The 17959-nt window shown below is 33.7% G+C and overlaps 1 protein-coding gene across 4 annotated transcripts in view; it reads right to left on the reverse strand.

Annotated features, from left to right (window-relative positions):
• ipo11 (importin 11) overlaps positions 1-17959 on the reverse strand; it is a 325228-nt gene that overhangs the window by 245956 nt on the left and 61313 nt on the right. For all 4 annotated transcript variants that reach the window (XR_015496986.2, XM_087263109.2, NM_001159661.1 and 1 more), the window contains 2 exon segments: positions 11531-11663; positions 8641-8699 (listed from right to left, as the gene is read on the reverse strand). Coding sequence is in view for 3 of the 4 variants with exons in the window: in XM_087263109.2 (XP_087119235.1) it covers positions 8641-8699; positions 11531-11663 (192 nt within the window). In the remaining variant the exon portion in view is untranslated.

A 17959-nucleotide genomic window follows, 5' to 3' on the forward strand; every position in this document is an offset into this window, starting at 1 on the left:
AACCAGTGATGATGATTAGAGTGTCTGTGAATGTGGTGTGAAAATGTGATGATTGGCTAGTAGGTTTTAGTTTTAAAACAGCAATTTAGAACGAAAACGACCCACGTCCACACTAGCGTTTTCCCCAGCGTTTTTGAACAGCTTTCTGTCTACAGCACACCACTGAAAATGCACATCACGTGACCACACATACACACCCTGGCATGCGCTGCAGCGTTTGTGGACGTCTGAGCTCCAAGCAGTCGTTTACCCAGATGAGAGCTGTGCTTGTCGGACTGTTCATTAAGAATCTACCACTGGATCTTATCTCACTATATTTGTTAAACACTATTTAATTCATCTTGTTGTCTATATCTAATGAAATATTCCCCGACTTTGGTCTTTTGAATATATTACTTGTTCTCAGGTAACAGGTTTTGGCTGAGTGCAAAGATAAGTTGATAATTAATGTAACCACGTACATTGCGTTTATTGACTGATTGCTTGCCTTTATTTCCTATAATGTATAAACTTATTGTACGGTAAACTTTTATAACTTTTATATATGAAACACCTCTCAACATCACATGCCACAAAATTAGTGGCTACACAGGTGATAACGTGAGCCCTGCTACCAAAGGAGATGATGCCACAATGTCAAAGCAACTAAAACTTAATTTTTCTCAGCTGCAAACACTTATTACTTATTATAAACAAAATAATTTATTAAATAGTAATAAATTAGATAGGGTTGAGGACATGCTGCTGTTGTCATACTCTTTTAAAGGAACGTGCCTAACACTGTTGCTTGAGAATTTACAGACATCGTACTGACTGATATATAAAATTATAAAAAATAAGTTAGAGATAAAGTACATCTATGAGGTTGTTATCACAGAATAAATCCTGACAGTATTATCAGGAGCCTGGTGCAAAATAAAAGGCAGTTGCAGTTAACTGAAGGGCTTTACTTAGCAAAAATAACCATTCTGATGGTTAGATACTTGTACGAAACATAAAAATAGACACAAAACATATAGTTCTGAGCTGTAATTAGAGCTGTGAACCTATACTGGTCTCACGGTTCGGTTACGATTATCATGCCATCGATTTGGTTCAATTCGATATCTCGGTGCATCACGGTGTATTGACGGTGCTTTCCATACATAGTTTTATATTTTCTTCAGAGCAGAATTCTTGTATTAAAATGTATAAATATATTTATATATTATTTGTAATGCAATTTTGTCATTTAATACAAACAGTCAGGTATATAAACTGTACCATTAAATAACACGAGCATTTATAGCATTGATATAAACGAATATAAATATCCAGCTCGCTTTCTGATCCTTGTTTATCAAGTTCTTTTACTCCCCTTTGATTGGTCACACCCTCAACAAAAACGGTTGCGATTGGCTCTTGCGCGCAGCGCTCTACACAAATGAGTAATACTGATAAGCGGCAGGTGGCAGCGGCGATCACAACTGATCCATGATAGACACGGTGGAGAATACTCTGCAGACACCAGCTCGTGTCTATATCTAGAAGTATCGCTGTGAAAAAGTAGAGAGGAGAGGAAAAGTCACGCCAGCAGGTCAAATGGACCCACAGTGAGTGAGTGAGAGAGAGAAAGAGAGAGAAATTGAGTACTTTCATTCTCTCAATCGCAGTGAAATAGGGGCTTCTGCTGTAAATGTGAAAGAATAATAAAGCAAACACACGCAGTGAAATTGTGAGCAGTTTCTGCATATTTAAGTAGTTGGAGCAATGTAAATACTCACGTTCGCCTCGCTCGCCTAGTAAGCTACGGCGACATAGCGCATATGAGATAAATGACGTCAGTACACAGTAACCGGTTATGATTATTACTGAACCGATATCGAATTGTCCGCGTCAAGATGATTTGAAGTTCTTGGATGAACCAGTGTCAATTAGCGGTTGCTATCTCAGAATAACATATCTTGGAATGTCATGACTTCCCAATCAGAACCTAGTATTTCAGACAGATGTGTAATAAATATAAATAAATGATAAATATAATATGATCTTTACAAGGATTCTATATAATTAAACTTGTTATCGTGTTTTTGATCAAAAAATTAATATTTTTATTAGTAAAATTGAGGCAAATTTTTCTGTATAATTATTGATTCAACTTTTTCAACCACAAAAAAAAAACAATCTAGCCAAAATTACAAATACTAAAGTTACATTTAAACCATGAAATAACATAAAATGAAAATAAGAAATATATATTTTTTAATTGTACACAGTCATTAATAAGCAGGAGTACATTTTGTGTTCTTTTTGCCTTTCTCTAAATTCCAATCTTTATGCCGCATTCTGGATCAATTTCAAGCATTTATGTTCTTAGAAGTACGAACTTCTCTACTATGTAATAAATTGAAGCAAATTTGCATTTCCAAACATATATACTCAGTGTGATGTGAAATCTCTCTGGTGGCTGAACACCAGTCCACTTCAGGCACTCAACATCATTCAAACGCAGCCTAAAGATGTTCTGGGTTTGATAAGCATGAAGGAACAATGAACTGAGAAACGAGGAGAATTGGAGGGGAAAAAAAGGTATTTCATGACAGGGACTGTGTGGCGTTGAGCTGAAAGACGACATTAAAGTCCAAGAGACTCCAGAGAGGCAAGAGAGCTTCAACCCAAGAGGAAGAACACGGTGTTTCGGTTTTTCAGTGGCTGACTGATAGCCGAAGGCAGAAGCTCATTGAAAATATTCTCTTTTTGAGCCGTCTTACCTCCAGAAAGGATCAATAATGGTGGCATCATCATTTTCTTCACCGCGACTAATAAGCTCAAATTCAAAATGTCAAAAGAAGATGCAGCTGGCCTGACAGTTGAACAAATGGACTGCCAGATCAAGGGATGAATAGATGAACTTGGGGAGAGAGAAAAAATTGGGATTTTCTTTAAAGCAGAAGGGGAAGGAGCTGGAATGTCAAATTCATGCTCAATACGGTGTGAATCTATAGTGAATATTTGAAACCATTCAGCTCTGACGTATAAAAACCATCCCTATATCTTTTATATAGACTGAAAGTGTGTATATTATGAAGCAGTGTCGTCAAACATTCAGTAGTTTGTATCAATACCAGTAAAAAGGTTTATGTTTCTCTATAACAGTTGCACTACATTGTAAAATTTGGTAACTTGCAATTATTAGAAGTTGTACTTGATTTAATAAATAATCACATTTTCACATTGTGTTAATTAATGGCTTTCAAATGGCATGATGGTAACTTGATCTGTGTGCCAAATAAATTTACAGTTTAACATGGTGATTTTATCGACATTTTAGTAGTTTTAATCTTTATATTGTATATAAATAATATATTTAAAAATAAATTCTCAACTTAAAAAAAGTACTGGCAGATCATTATGTGGCATTAGTAACAATTTGTATGCACAACCAAAACAATATTTTTTATATCTCCTAAAACATCATTATACATCACTTTGTCAAACACTTAAATATCAAAAATAGGCAGAGTGGAGATCAGTATATGTGCATAATGGGATTTAAAATGCAAAATAAACGGAAAACACACAGGAATCAGAAAACAAGAAATAACGGTTAGACTTTATTTCTTTTATCTAAAGTTTCTGCTTATTAACAGTTATTAAGCTAGTAGTTAAGGTTTTGGTATTGGGTAGGATGTAGAATAAGATCATGCAGAATATGTACTTTAAGCACAAATAAATATATCTTAATATCAGGCAGGTAATAAGTCATTAGTTAATAGTGAGAATTAGTCCTGAAACAAAAGTTTTACCATAATGGTTAAAATATGAAGAGTTTAGATGCAAAACCATCTAAATTCATCGGACCCCGTTTCTTGTAAATGAGCATTTTCTACCAGGCTCCTCTGATTAGGTTTAGAAAGTTTTGTTTTATATGTAATGATAAGGTTATTAGGAAGTAAATAAAATTAATTGGTTTTTAACAAGGTTCTTTGGCATCAAAACCAGTTAAATCTATGAGTGCGTTTTTGCGAAACCATCTAAATACACCTATTGGACAAGACAGTGTAATTAGATGAAAATCAATAAAGATGCAATTAGAAATTTTTTTACCAAGCACTAAACATATTACACAAACCACCTAAAATACATAAATCTGTCAAGTAAGTGGCCGTTCATTCCGCTGTGGTAACCCCTGATAACCCCTGATAAACCAGGGAAAAGCCTGCAAAAAAGGGATGTCTATCTGACAATTTTAGAAGCTGTCATTCATTCATTCTCATCATAAGGTTTTGGTCTTTTGTTTATCCTCATAGCAACCACTTGGGTTAAAAGAACGGCATCTTAACTCTTGTCTTTCGTAAAATGCAGTTGCCATTTAACGTAAAGTAAAAAAAAAAAAACGTTATAAATGCATGCTACACTTCCGACTGTACAGCGCGTTTCCTTTTTCTTGTAATGCGTTTTCTTTTAATGCATTTTTTAAAATGAGTTTTGAGGTGAGGGATGTTTTCATTTGCCATTCTGACAGTCGGAAAGCCTCAGGCAGTTTATCAAACTACGTCTTTCAAAATCGAAATTGAGAGCGGAATAAAACAGTCTCCTTATGAAAGCTGGCGTATCGGCGCTGCTACATTGAAAACATATGCTTCGATTCGCGCCTTCTGATTGGTTCTCGGGATATAGCGCCTTTTGCTGTTAAAGTCAAGTGGTGTTTAGCGGTAATTTTATATAATAAACAATAACAATATAAACATTCACATAAATAGTTTTATATACACATTTAAAAGCAACAATTTATAGAAATCAAAACATAGAAATCAAAAACATAAAAATATCAGCATGTAGGCTGGGAATATTGTTTAATTAATACACAGCATCAAAAAATAAATACTATAATAAAATAAAAAGAAACAAACATTTTCCAGAACAAGTGGAAGCCATCAGGATTTATTGCACGTTTCTAATCTGACATATTAGTTTTTTGTTGTTAAATAATGGCACAAATACCAGTAAACGAATCTTGTTTCCTTAAAACGCTCTCCGCCATAAATTTAAAATATAAAAGGAAAACGTCTGCAAATGCATATGCAATAACATCAGCTGCAAAATATTATTTAACATGTTTCTTGTTTCACTGCTTGGTCTAACTGGGGAGAGCATAGCCCAAAAATGGTCCTTCAGAGCAACAAATTATTATAATTTTTTTACTATACTTTTTCGTAACACATTAAGGTGGTATTATTTATTGCATTTGCTAATATGAGCAACCAAAGTACAGTATTTGTTCATCCTAGTTAACCTTAATTGAAATACAGTTGTACACTGTTAGTTTAAGTCAAGTCACATTAACTAATGTTTACAAACCTGAATGTGAATGTTAATAATGCATTAGTAAATGTTGAACTATGAATAATGAATGCTCTACAAGTATTGCTCACAATTAGTTCATGTAAGCAGGGCTGATAGTGGAAAAAATTCCTGAGCCTGAACTTTTTTTCCTTGCTGATGTTTTAATTTAAATGCATTTATTTTATGTATTCGTAGTCATACTTCCGTACGTAATATAGTCATTTGACAGTACATGTCAGTCAAATTTATTGTGGCATGCTTATGTATGCCAGTAATGTCAGTGACACATGCCAGTGTCAGTGATCTTGTGACATGTGCCAGTAGGTGTCAGTATAAGCACGTTATAAGCACATTAATCTTATAAGTCTCTTTGCTTTAATATTTAAAAATCATTAGGCAAATGACACCTGTTATCTTGCATATATGTTATGAGTTTTCAACATGCATTTTATTATAACTTTTTAAAGGATATTATTTAAAATACCTTAAAATGAAAAAAAGTAAATAATAAAATAAATGAATGAATTAAAAACATAGAGAAGTCCATATTGTAGGGAACAAAGGAACTGCCAGGATGCAATAATATACAGTACAACAGATAAGTGTAACCCCTCCTATACATAAGCATGCCACAATAAATTTGACTGACATGTACTGTCAAATGACTATATTACGTACGGAAGTATGACTACGAATACATAAAATAAATGCATTTAAATTAAAACATCGTGGAGTAGCTCAGCAAATAAACTAACTTGCGACGCGATAAATTAGGTTAAAAGTCGCGTAATGATTAAATATGGTTTTGCTTGTGTTAATTAATGTTATAAGCTTCGCCGGGTGTCGATGTCACTGCAGTGACATGCAGCGCGACACTCTGAGTGACACAGGTCACTACACATGCCACTAGCGAGTGACACATGACAGTGGAAAACCGGACGTGCCACCGGAAGTGTCACTACACTCAGTGGCATGTGCCAGTGTCATCTGTACGTCAGATGTCGTGTCACTCCATGTTAAAACTGCTACTGTGAATCCGCGTTCAAGCGCACACAATAAGCTAAAACTCGCCCCAAGCACCGGCAAAAACAAATAACAATCAATGTGTCGAGGAATGAGTAAGGACATATCTTAATTATTTATTAATAAACTTATTCTGAGTCAGTGTCGCAGATCCTGACTGGCAACCTTCTTTTGGACTCACCTTTACAGTGAAATTCATCTTTACGGATTACATGAAGGAGTTTTTTTTGTTTTCGATTTGTTTTATTTCGTTAAGTAATAATTTAAAGCTTTCTATAAATATATTTATTATGTCTATGAGGCATATACATTTTGCTTTTTTTTGTTAAGCGCTCCTGTTCAAAAACCAGATGACAGAAAGCGCATAATTTTGGTTTCTTTATTTTATAAAAACGCTGTAACGTTTTTTGATGTATTACTCGTACTTTGTGAGCAAAAATGACGGATAACTTTAAATTGCTCCCACTGAAAAAATGCAAGTGATTGCTCTGGCGCCTCGATGTCCTGCAAGCTTTTTATAAGCAAACTATGCGCCTAATAGCACACATTCTTTAACGTTTAAGCTACCATTGTTTTATACTTGAACTGTTTTATATCTTTTATTTTAGGCAAGTCGTGATGATCTGAGAAGGCAAATTGATCAAACAGACAATGATGGTCTTCCGCTGGGCGCTGTTCGTTAAAAAAAAACAAAAAAAAAACTTATTTTTAACGAATAAAAAATGCTCCAAACGTTTTAAATAAGCTGAATAAAAACGAAACTAAATATAAACACTTTGCCATTAGGCTACATACAAAACTGAACTATGTCATAGCTGAAACACTAAGTTGTTTAAGGAGAAGGGGGAAATATATTTTTGTCCCGTCTATTGCTTCACCGTTATTTCGAGAATAAACCCAGCGTAAATATGCAGATGTCATTCCCAAAACATATCAGCGTATATGTGCCGAAAACGAAAGTTTCATACAAATTCTGAATGGATTATAGCCTGGAAAGTGCAAAGCACGCTCCTCTTAATATCACTAAAAAGCGTCACTAATCATAGTTCATAGAGATCTCACAAAGATCCGTTATAATTTATAAAGCTCTCTAAATTACACAATCTTTTATTTACATGGCGTCTACACTCAAAAGATGATTCACGAGCACACAAAATGGCACTTAATAAAAACCAATCTGGCGCTTTCAGCAGTGAGTGAATTCTGTGAATCTAGAGAAATGACAGATCAATATCCGTGAACCTGATTTTTTTTTTCCCCGCAGCCACAGTACGCCGGAAATCCGCGTGGTGCCGGAACGCTATCACCCCTGTGTAAGTAAATACATTAACTAACATTAACTAATGAAACATTTTAAAGTGTGACCGTTTTTTTAATAAAACCACCATATTTTCAGACAAAAAAAAATAATACAGCGCATCAAGTCTTTCACTCGTGTTCTTTAGCACCGAGAGCACTACAAAAGTTTGTTTAAACTCATTAAGGTTTAGAAAGGATGGCATCAATGTAATGTGAAAATGATGTCTGATAAGCAAACTCCCACAGATGCATTAAGAGATGAAGGCACCATATGGGCTTCCTGCAGAGTCTGGCTGCACTTCAGCATGTGCTGCGTGCCAGCAAACCCTCCTCCATTCGGATTACACTGTGACAAAACTCTCGTTTAACCCATTTAAATACAGCAAAATGAGCAAATACATCATTATTATTTTGCTTGTGTCAAAGAAAAGGCAGAAACTGTTGTGTTTAAAGGAGAGACATTCCAGTATTTCACGCACAACTACCTCAGGATATAGATGTAATGCATTAAATATTCGCACTGACCTGTTTTTTTTCCCCAACCCCCATTTTCCACTTGAGAATGAGCATCTCATTTACTTGCGATGATTTATTTTTAATGTCAAAACTCCAACATCATAACCTCAAGGTTGATTTTACTTGCAAACACAACTGCTGTTTCAAAGTTTTTCTTCTCTTTCCTTAGAACTAATTTAATGGATGAAACGGAGCAAAAAATCAGTTTGACCAGCTGTTTTAAAAAGTTAACATCAGCCCTGACTTTAAGTTCACATTTGATTAAGCAGGAAGTAAACATCAGAATATTTTCTTTAAGTTGCAGGGTTACAAAACAACTCCTTGCATAATCTGCAGAGAGCACAACAGAAATGAGTTGACCTAAATCTAATTAACATCCTATTATCGGGGCTTCTTTATACTTGACTGTCTTGTTTTGTTATTTGATGTGATTTATGATACATCTTCATTCGTTGTTTGGATTATTTAAGCACTCACCATGACTTCCATGTTGTTTTGTGGATCAACGAAGCCATGGACAGTAAGCTTTCGAAGAACTATGGAACAAAAATTAGTACAGAAAAATGAGACCTTCAACTACTTACACCACTTACATCAAAAACACTTCATATCACAAAGAAAAATTACATTACCATTTCTATATAATTTTTAGGTATTTTTAAACACTGAATAAAAATAAAACTAGTGAGGTTTTAGGGAAAAAAGGAAAAAGTTACAATTTAACCACACATGCTTTTTGCTATTACACAGTAATTACATACAAATGATACAATAATGAAGTATAAATAACACAATTGTTTCACTTTTAATGTAAATGAAAGGTTGTGTGCAAAAATCATAAACAATACACTACCTCACAAAAGTCTTTTGGCCTATCCAAGTTTTAGGAACAACAAATAATAACTTGACTTGTAGTTGATCATTTGGGATCAGAAGTGGCTTAATTGAAATGCAAAGGCCTCTAGATTATGATTATTATTTTTCAAATAACTTATTAATAAAATCATCTGGAATGGCAAAGAAAGCATTCTTGCAGGACTCCAGAGTTCATCAAGATTATTTGGATTCATCCTCAATGCCTCCTCCTTCATCTTACCCCAGACATGCTCAATAATGTTGATGTTTGGGTGACTAGGCTGGCCAATCCTGGAGCACTTTGACCTTTTTTTGCTTTCAGGAAATTTTGGTCCATTTCCAATGAATTGTACAGTAAGGTACAGTTCAGTACGCTGTTATGGCCTTTCCACTGTCAAAAGGCGCATCGACGCTATTGGTTTAGAATGAAAACAAAAAACTCACCATGTTTAAAATACACACAGCCGAGAAATTACAGCGGAATTGTATATACATATAATAACGAGCCATGGTCAATCCGGGCTCAAACAAACCTTGTCGTCGTCTTGATGAACAGCCACAAAGCCATGGAGTAGAGGTGAATCTACCCTGTGCCTCAGAGTTTTTTACGAGGCAGTCTGAAGTAAACACGGTTTTGCTTACTTCCTTGTGCTCGCCGCGCATCTATATCTGAAATAACAAACTTCCTGAGCTGATGATAATAACGTGCGCTTGACTATTGATGTGCTTTTGAAACCCGATCCTATCAGAAACTGACAAACGCTAGGGTGAAACGTGAAAAAACAAAGGAGAATCTGGAAAAAAAGAGCACATTATTTTTCAGCAAACGTGAATAAACTGCCATGTATAACTATTATTTTCACCTTTTGGACTAATATAAACTATGAAATTACTCTCCAAGAGAGGCTACACGTGCTGCTGAAGATTACAGAGACAGATAAGAGGTTTTCACTGACTGAAGGCTATATTTTGTGTTGTTTTTGAACCTAAATAAGGACTGAATGTATGCTCTGTGAAGTTCTTCTGTAGTTGGTAACATCGGAGACTGATAGGCGCTGTATGTTTAATACATGTTGCATTTATTTATTTATTTAGTATAATTACAGACGTTAAAGTAGGCTATTTCGCACCGTCATTGATCTGCAGTTATAATCAACTCATGTTCATAGAAAAATTAGTAATAAACATTTATACAGAAGTATTTGTGTGTAAAGTGACTGTTTTGTAAGAAGAGCTTCTTATATGACATGTGAGCGACCCGAACAGCTTTATTGTGACATTAACTTGAGCGAGAATCATGCGACTGAAACTCTCTGTCGTACACCACGCCCACCAAAAGGGAACCCTTGGTTGTGGAAACGCAGCCTGATAAAGGTGAGATCAAAAATGAGCCATTTGATGTGGAGGCTAAAGTATGAGAAGAAACGCAATCCTGCTAAAGAATTTGCCCTTTCTACCACAAATGTCTTGAAACCTCAGGCTGTTGATGTTGCTATCCACTCTGCAGATCTCTTGCAAGCCCCCATATTAAATGCAACCCCAAACCATGATTTTTCCTTCACCAAACTTGACAGATTTCTGTGAGAATCTTGGAACTATGCAGGTTCCAATAGGATTTCTGCAGTATTTGTGATGAACGGGATGCAGTTCAACAGATGATTCAAATCTGCCTTCTGCCATTTTTCCAAATGATCAACTAGAAGTTATTATTTGTTGCTCTTACAACTGGGATTGACGACAAGACTTATCAGATAGTGTATAGTATGTTCTAATTTCTATTAATTTCCATGTCCAAGCACACAAGCAAAAACAAGCCAAAAGCTCCTTTAATACTTAAAAAATGGTTGTGGTAATTTGTTTAATATTTATTTTTTCTATTTTCTAACTCTTTAGTTAAAAGTATAAAAACTAAATTTGTAAAAAATGTTTGTAAACAAAAATTGAACCGTGAAAAAAATCTGAAATTACAAGCATCATAAAAAGCATACAAATTTAATATTCAGGCATGTAATAAACATTCAAAATAAACATTTTAAAATAAAATATGTAATTTAATAAAGTAATTAAGACTTCATGAATTATTAATATTTATAACAATAACTATCAAAGAATTTACATTTAAACATTTTAATATGTTTAAAATATTTTGGATCCATTTAATAAACATGCTTACACTTTTCAACCACATTCTGCTTTTGAACGTAGTTTATTTTTTTACCAATTGCTTGTATTACACACTCACACATGAATCTGTTTCACAAACAGTTCAGTAATTAAAATCAGCAGCACAGTTTACACTTTAGAAGCCTGAACTCTCTCATTCTGTCGAGGGTTTACAGCTACTAAAGTCAGCGACTGTTTCACTGCATTAACTCCAGCAGACTCTGTGCTTTTATGCAGCGCTGCTTAAGTCTGTAATCTGCAGGCGGAGGCTGCGAGAAGCAGCAGTGAGTGTCTTAGAACTGGCCATATGTGTGCGTGTGTGTGTGTGTGTGTGTGTGTGTGTGTGTACCTTTCAGAGAGAGCAGCGTTCGCTCTAGAGAGCTGAGAGCAGTCTGTTGGTCTCCAGAGTAGATCTGCTGTAGAAATGAGTCTGTGTGATGATTCCACAGAGAGCAAGCGAAGCTGTAGATGCTTGAAGCCAACTAAAAAAAATAAGAGACACAACAAAAACTTTAAATTGGCTCTTGGTGACCCTTTCTAACATAGATATGATTGTCTTTAAATATTTAACAATAGTCCAGTAGAGCAGGGGTTGTCAAACTTTTCAGCCCGCGACCCCTAAAATAACAACACCAATGACTCATGACCCCCTCTATGCTCGGAGGTGGCTATAAGCTTACAATAATTGCACACAATGGTGCACACACACTATTAGGAACTATATAAACAAGCTTATTAACAACAAAATAGTGCAACAGTCTTTTTTATAATCATTATTCATTTGTTTAATTGAATATTATTCTCACTTAATGAGAATGGTGAGCACAATGTTTACAGCACAAGACTATTCTTGGTTTAATTTTGGAGACTTGGAGATTTACGGTAACATTGTACCGTAAAAACAATCTGCTGCAACTAATGCTATTGCTAAGATGTTAATCTAGCATAACACCAGGGGTCACAATCCAATGGAAAAAAATAAATAAAAATAAAAGGATGATGACTTTTTTTGGTATGTTTTTTTAAAATGTAACTATTAAAAATTAACTATATTAACTAGAAGTTAATTTTTTTTATATATATATATTCAGCAAATTATGGATAAAATATGATAGTTTAAATTATTTAATAAAATTTATGAGCTTTTTGGAAATCAACAAGCGCCCCTTTCTTTCTTTTTAAAGGCTGTTGAAATAAAAGAAATCAACTTTTTCTCTTAGGTTTATGTTATTTAAGAGCCATGTGCACCCACTGACAGGTAAAAGCTGATCTGTCTCTCTATCAAGTTCAGCTTGCTTTATTGGCATGACATTTTGTACAGTAAAGCCAAAGAATTTTAGATATGTATGATGTAATATATTAATATCACCAAATTAATAAAATAATCAACAAATGAGAAGTATAAGACAGTAAAAAGGAATAAAAACAGTGCTAAAATTATAATTACAAAAATAAAAAGGGTTGACTATCTAAATAAGGGAAATTAGTTGATTAACCATTTCTAATGGTGTATATTTTGTAGCCAGTAAATGTAATTATCCTCTCAGAGTACTATTTAATAATTTATCTATTTAATAATTCTCTCGTGCAGTCAACTGTGAGGCCAAGCGAAAGCAGACTTAATAAATAAAAAGGTAAAGGCAAGATAAAACGCATATGATTAACGTCCACTTAAGAAAGCGAAAGCAATGTTGAATCCCAGACATTTTTGGATATTTAGAAACACCGACCGGACACACTTTTTAAGTCCCCAAAAGGCCTATCTCTGTGGTCTACAGGGTCCTGCTCATGTCTGCAGAGCACGCGAGTCTGTGGGAGTGTTGACAAGACTCAACCAGCAGTACAAAACGTGTGGGGTAAGAGAAGATTTTCCACCGGTTAATCGATGGCAAATGATTACCAAATATACTTGAGCAGTCGTTAATATACCTGGGTGGCCCGCTGAAGTCAAGTCTATGTGTGGGAAGCACACAATATTTACAGTTAAAGTCTGAATTATTAGCCACCCTGTTTTTTTTTTTTTAATTTCTGTTAATTTCTCTCTAAAGGAGAGATTTCTTCAACACATTTCTAAATATAATAGTTTTAATAACTCATCTGTAATAACTGATTTATTTTATCATTGCCATGATGACAGTAAATAATATTTTACTAGATATTTTTCAAGACACTTCTATATAGCTTATAGTGACATTTAAAGGCTTAACTAGGTTAATTATGTTAACAAGGCAGGTTAGGGTAATGAGGCAAGTTATTGTATAACGATGGTTTGTTCTGAAGTCTATCGAAAAAATATAGAGCTTAAAGGGGCTAATAATTTTGTCCCTAAAATGCCGTTTAAAAAAATAAAAACTGCTATTATTCTAGTCGAAATAAAACAAATAAGACTTTCTCCAGAAGAAAAAAATATTATTAGACATACTGTGAAAATTTCCTTGATCTGTTAAACAACATTTCATAAAATATTTAAAATAATAAATAAACATTTGAAGGGGGACATTTGAATCATTCTGACTTCAACTGCATATATTACTATTTAACTTTTTAATAAATACTTTATCTACTTTAAGTTAAAAGTAACTGTATGTGTAACAAAGCTAAAATTTTATGTAATTTTCACTTTTTTTCAATTCAACCTTTATTTAACTTTACAAATAACTGCTTTCAACTAATTATTTTATTATTATGTTTATTAAAATTAAATTTATTTTCAGACACATTTCAAAAATATTTAAAATCCAAAATGTACTTTTAATTCTAGTAATTATTTTAATGAATTAAATATGGTACATTTGGTCATCGTTTCCTATGGGCTGTTCATTCATTCATGATTTTATCTGGCAGATTTGCTTAAACTCTTAATTGCTTGAGTGAATTTTGATTGAATGCAAGTTAATTCTACTTTGGTGCATCAAAGACATGCAAGCCCAGTTCTCAAATGTGTGGTAAATGCATAACAAAAAAAGCATCAAGATTGACCAAAATTAATAGAGAAATTAATTTTTTTTTGTTCACTGTCATACAGTACCTCAGCATCTACTTTGGATCTAGATGATGCTGCATAAGCTTTTTTGTGATTTCTGATGTAATTTCATTGCCTGGAGGCAGAAACTCAATGACCTGCAATGACTGCTGAGAACACGACTTGAGTTGCAGACAAGCTAAATGCAGAGATAATACTTTTTTTCTTTACTGCAGAGTTATTATTTTAGCGAATACTTGGAAAAACTGTCTGAAAGAGCACTACATGTTCGTTTAGGTAATAGACTTGAAAGAAAAATAAAGTAAAGATATTACAATACAAGAAGGTAATTGACACTGTAGTGATCAATATTTCTTCTGAAAAATTGCTGGATTGCCTCAAACTTAATTTAGATGGATAATTATAAAAAATGTTCACACTATACAAGTTTAAATATCACACTCAGCAAAGCTGCATTTAATTGCAGTAATATACAGGGATAAAATTTTTAGGTTAAAATAAATAAAATTAAATTAAAATAGATAAAAAAATATACTATAAAATACATTAAAATAAAATAAAATAAAATAAAATAAAATAAAATAAAATATAATATAATACAAAAGAAAGATTTTATATAAAAATAAAATAAAAAATAAAATAAAATAAAATATAAAATAATATAACAAAATAAAATATAATATATATATATATATATATATATATATATATATATATATATATATATATATATATATATATATATATATATATTATTATTATTATTATTATTATATATTATTATAGCCAACTTAATTCACCTGTACCACATGTCTTTGGACTGTGGGGGAAACCAGCGCACCCGGAGGGTGCCCACGCAAAAGCAGGGAGAACATGCAAACTCCACACAGAAATGCCAACTGAGCAGAGGCTCGACCAGCGACCCAGCGACCTACTTGCTGTGAGCGACAGCACTACCTACTGTGCCACTGCTTCGCCATAATATAATATAATATAATATAATATAATATAATATAATATAATATAATATAATATAATATAATATAATATAATATAATATAATATAATATAATAATTATTATTATAAGTATAACTATTCATTCATTCATTTTCTTGTCGGCATAGTCCCTTTATTGATCTGGGGTTGCCACAGTGGAATGAAGCAAAAACTTATCCAGCAAGTTTTTACACAGTGGATGCCCTTCAAGCCACAACCCACAAACATCCACACACACAAACATCCACACACACACACACACACACACATTCACACACACACACACACAATTTAGCCTACCCAGTTCACCTGTAACGCATGTTTTTGGACTTTGGGGGAAACCGGAGCACCTGGAGGAAACCCACGCGAATGCAGGGAGAACATGCAAACTCCACACAGAAATGCCAACTGAGCCAAGGCTCAAACCAGCTACCCAGCGACCTTCTTGCTGTGAGGCAACAGCACTACTGCGCCACCGCTTCGCCAAGTATAATTATAATCAAGTAATTATAAAACAATACAATAAAGAAAACTCTAACAAATTACAAACTGATCAGCACACAGAGGAAAATAATTTTATTTAATTATTTGTTTAATAATTTTTATTATTATAGATATATATACATATATATACATATATATACATATATATATATATATATATATATATATATATATATATATATATATATATATATATATATATACATATATATATATATATATATATATATATATATATATATATATATATATATATATATATATATATATATATATATATATATATATTTCAATCCACCAGAGATTCTGAGAGCAACTTAAAGCTTCCCTTTAGGAGAACTTGGGTAAAATCTGCCTGGCTTGTACAAAACAATCTGTTTTCTGTTTTGCATAGATGATGATGACAGATTAGCATTAATCACATACGAGTTGCATAATAAATGACTGCGTGATGATGAATGGCATTTTCAGGGGAAGAAACAGCATAATGAGGACTACTTGAAAGAAATCGCAATTAAATGATGGTCTGGTGTTAAAGTAGAACTTACTACGGCAGCTGCTATTGAGATATGTAATTAAAAGCATTCGCTAGCAAAACATTATAGGTGCGTGTGTGTGTCTGTGTACAAGTGTATGTCATATGAGGCTGTAAAGAAAGCAATTTGCAGTCCATTCCAGGAACAGACATATATCTGTGCTGACTGGAAAACCCATGGGAGATGCATGAAAACTGAAAATGTATGACCTTTTTCTGGACATATTTCAGAAAGCCAGAATCACACAAAAAAGAAAAGTGTAAAGTGTCATAGGCATTAAAAGGTGTGACAAAAAGATGGCACTTTACACAAAGAGTGGGGGGGGGGGGGGGTTGTGTGAGCGTATTTCCTTCCCTTTTCCCATCAAATGATTGGGTCAGGTTTGCTTCAAATGACAAGAAAATAACAAGGTAACTCTGGTTTTTCCATTTTACACTTGTCCCACACATATTTTCGAGTATATCTCACATTACTGACTGCATTTAACAACTACAACTTTACAGAATGTCTTGAATTTCAAGGTTTCATTCACACATTTGACTTTTTTGGCCCAAGAATTCTAGATGTTCTAATTGAGTCAAGAAATTGATTTTATATCTTTTAAATCGGACTTTGTAATATAACATTGGAAGTAGGGATGGGCGATAATTCGATATCGATAATTATCACGATATAAAAATTTTCAATAAAACGATAATGACAGTTCGATAATTGCTCGAAAATATTTTCGCACTATGCGTAACGTTGAGCAAGCATTTTGCAGCCTGCCCTTCCAGATGCCGCACGCCATACAAGTTTACAGCCATACAGTGTTAGTTGCTCTTAAATGAGTAAGAAAGAAATAAGATAAAAAAAGGTCAGAATCACAGACACTGTTGACAAGAAACGTCACTAGACTTCATGAGCAACTTAGTTTTTCGCTATCCGACACAAAACAGAGCAACACGCACAGCAAACTGAGCAGACGTGTCATCAAAAGCAAGCAACACCACGATCTGTTTACCATGTAAAACAAGACCACCCTTATGAAGATGCTAAGAAATTACAGACCTAAAGAAGTGTTAGTAAACCAATGCAGCTACACGGCAAAGTCTCATGTCATCCTTTTCGAAAGCCGTGCCTTACGAGAAAAAAATCCCAGAAAAGACAGACGCAAGACATGACAGAGGACACAATCTCAAACACATCTCAATGAACTCTTGATGCTTGCTGTAAACTACAGGCTGCATCATTTATTTGTTACGACAATAATAGGATCTTTTGATGTCAAGCTTATGTTTTCTTTTTAATATTAAAATATTTGTTTTGAAACCTGTGATACTACTATTGTCTCTCATCGACGGTAAAAGAACCAGCCTTTAGGCTATATATTTAAAGGACAATCACAGAGGAGATATCAGATGCTCAAGACATAATCTTTAAAAAAATGACTTATTAAAAATGCAGCAAATATATGATAGATGTTTACAACAGCAGTGGATGATTAATTAAATCCTTTTTTTCCACGGAGAGAAGCGTCATCCACCCGCAGTTGTTTAAGGCGGACACGAACTAAATAAATATAAACATATTTCCTTGAAAATGTATCTTGTTTTAACGAATTTCGTTTTGTATAATGTGCAACTTAATTTTGATGTATTTTTTGTTGGTCAGATATCTACAGCATAAACAAGAGGAACGAATAACATCTGAGGTGAAGCACTTTAACACAAGCCCGCTATATGCTTTAGCGCCAAAATAGTCCATCAAACTATTTTC

This window comes from Danio rerio, chromosome 8, assembly GCF_052040795.2.
Source record: "Danio rerio strain M-AB ecotype USA chromosome 8, GRCz13ab, whole genome shotgun sequence".
NCBI lineage: Eukaryota > Metazoa > Chordata > Actinopteri > Cypriniformes > Danionidae > Danio > Danio rerio.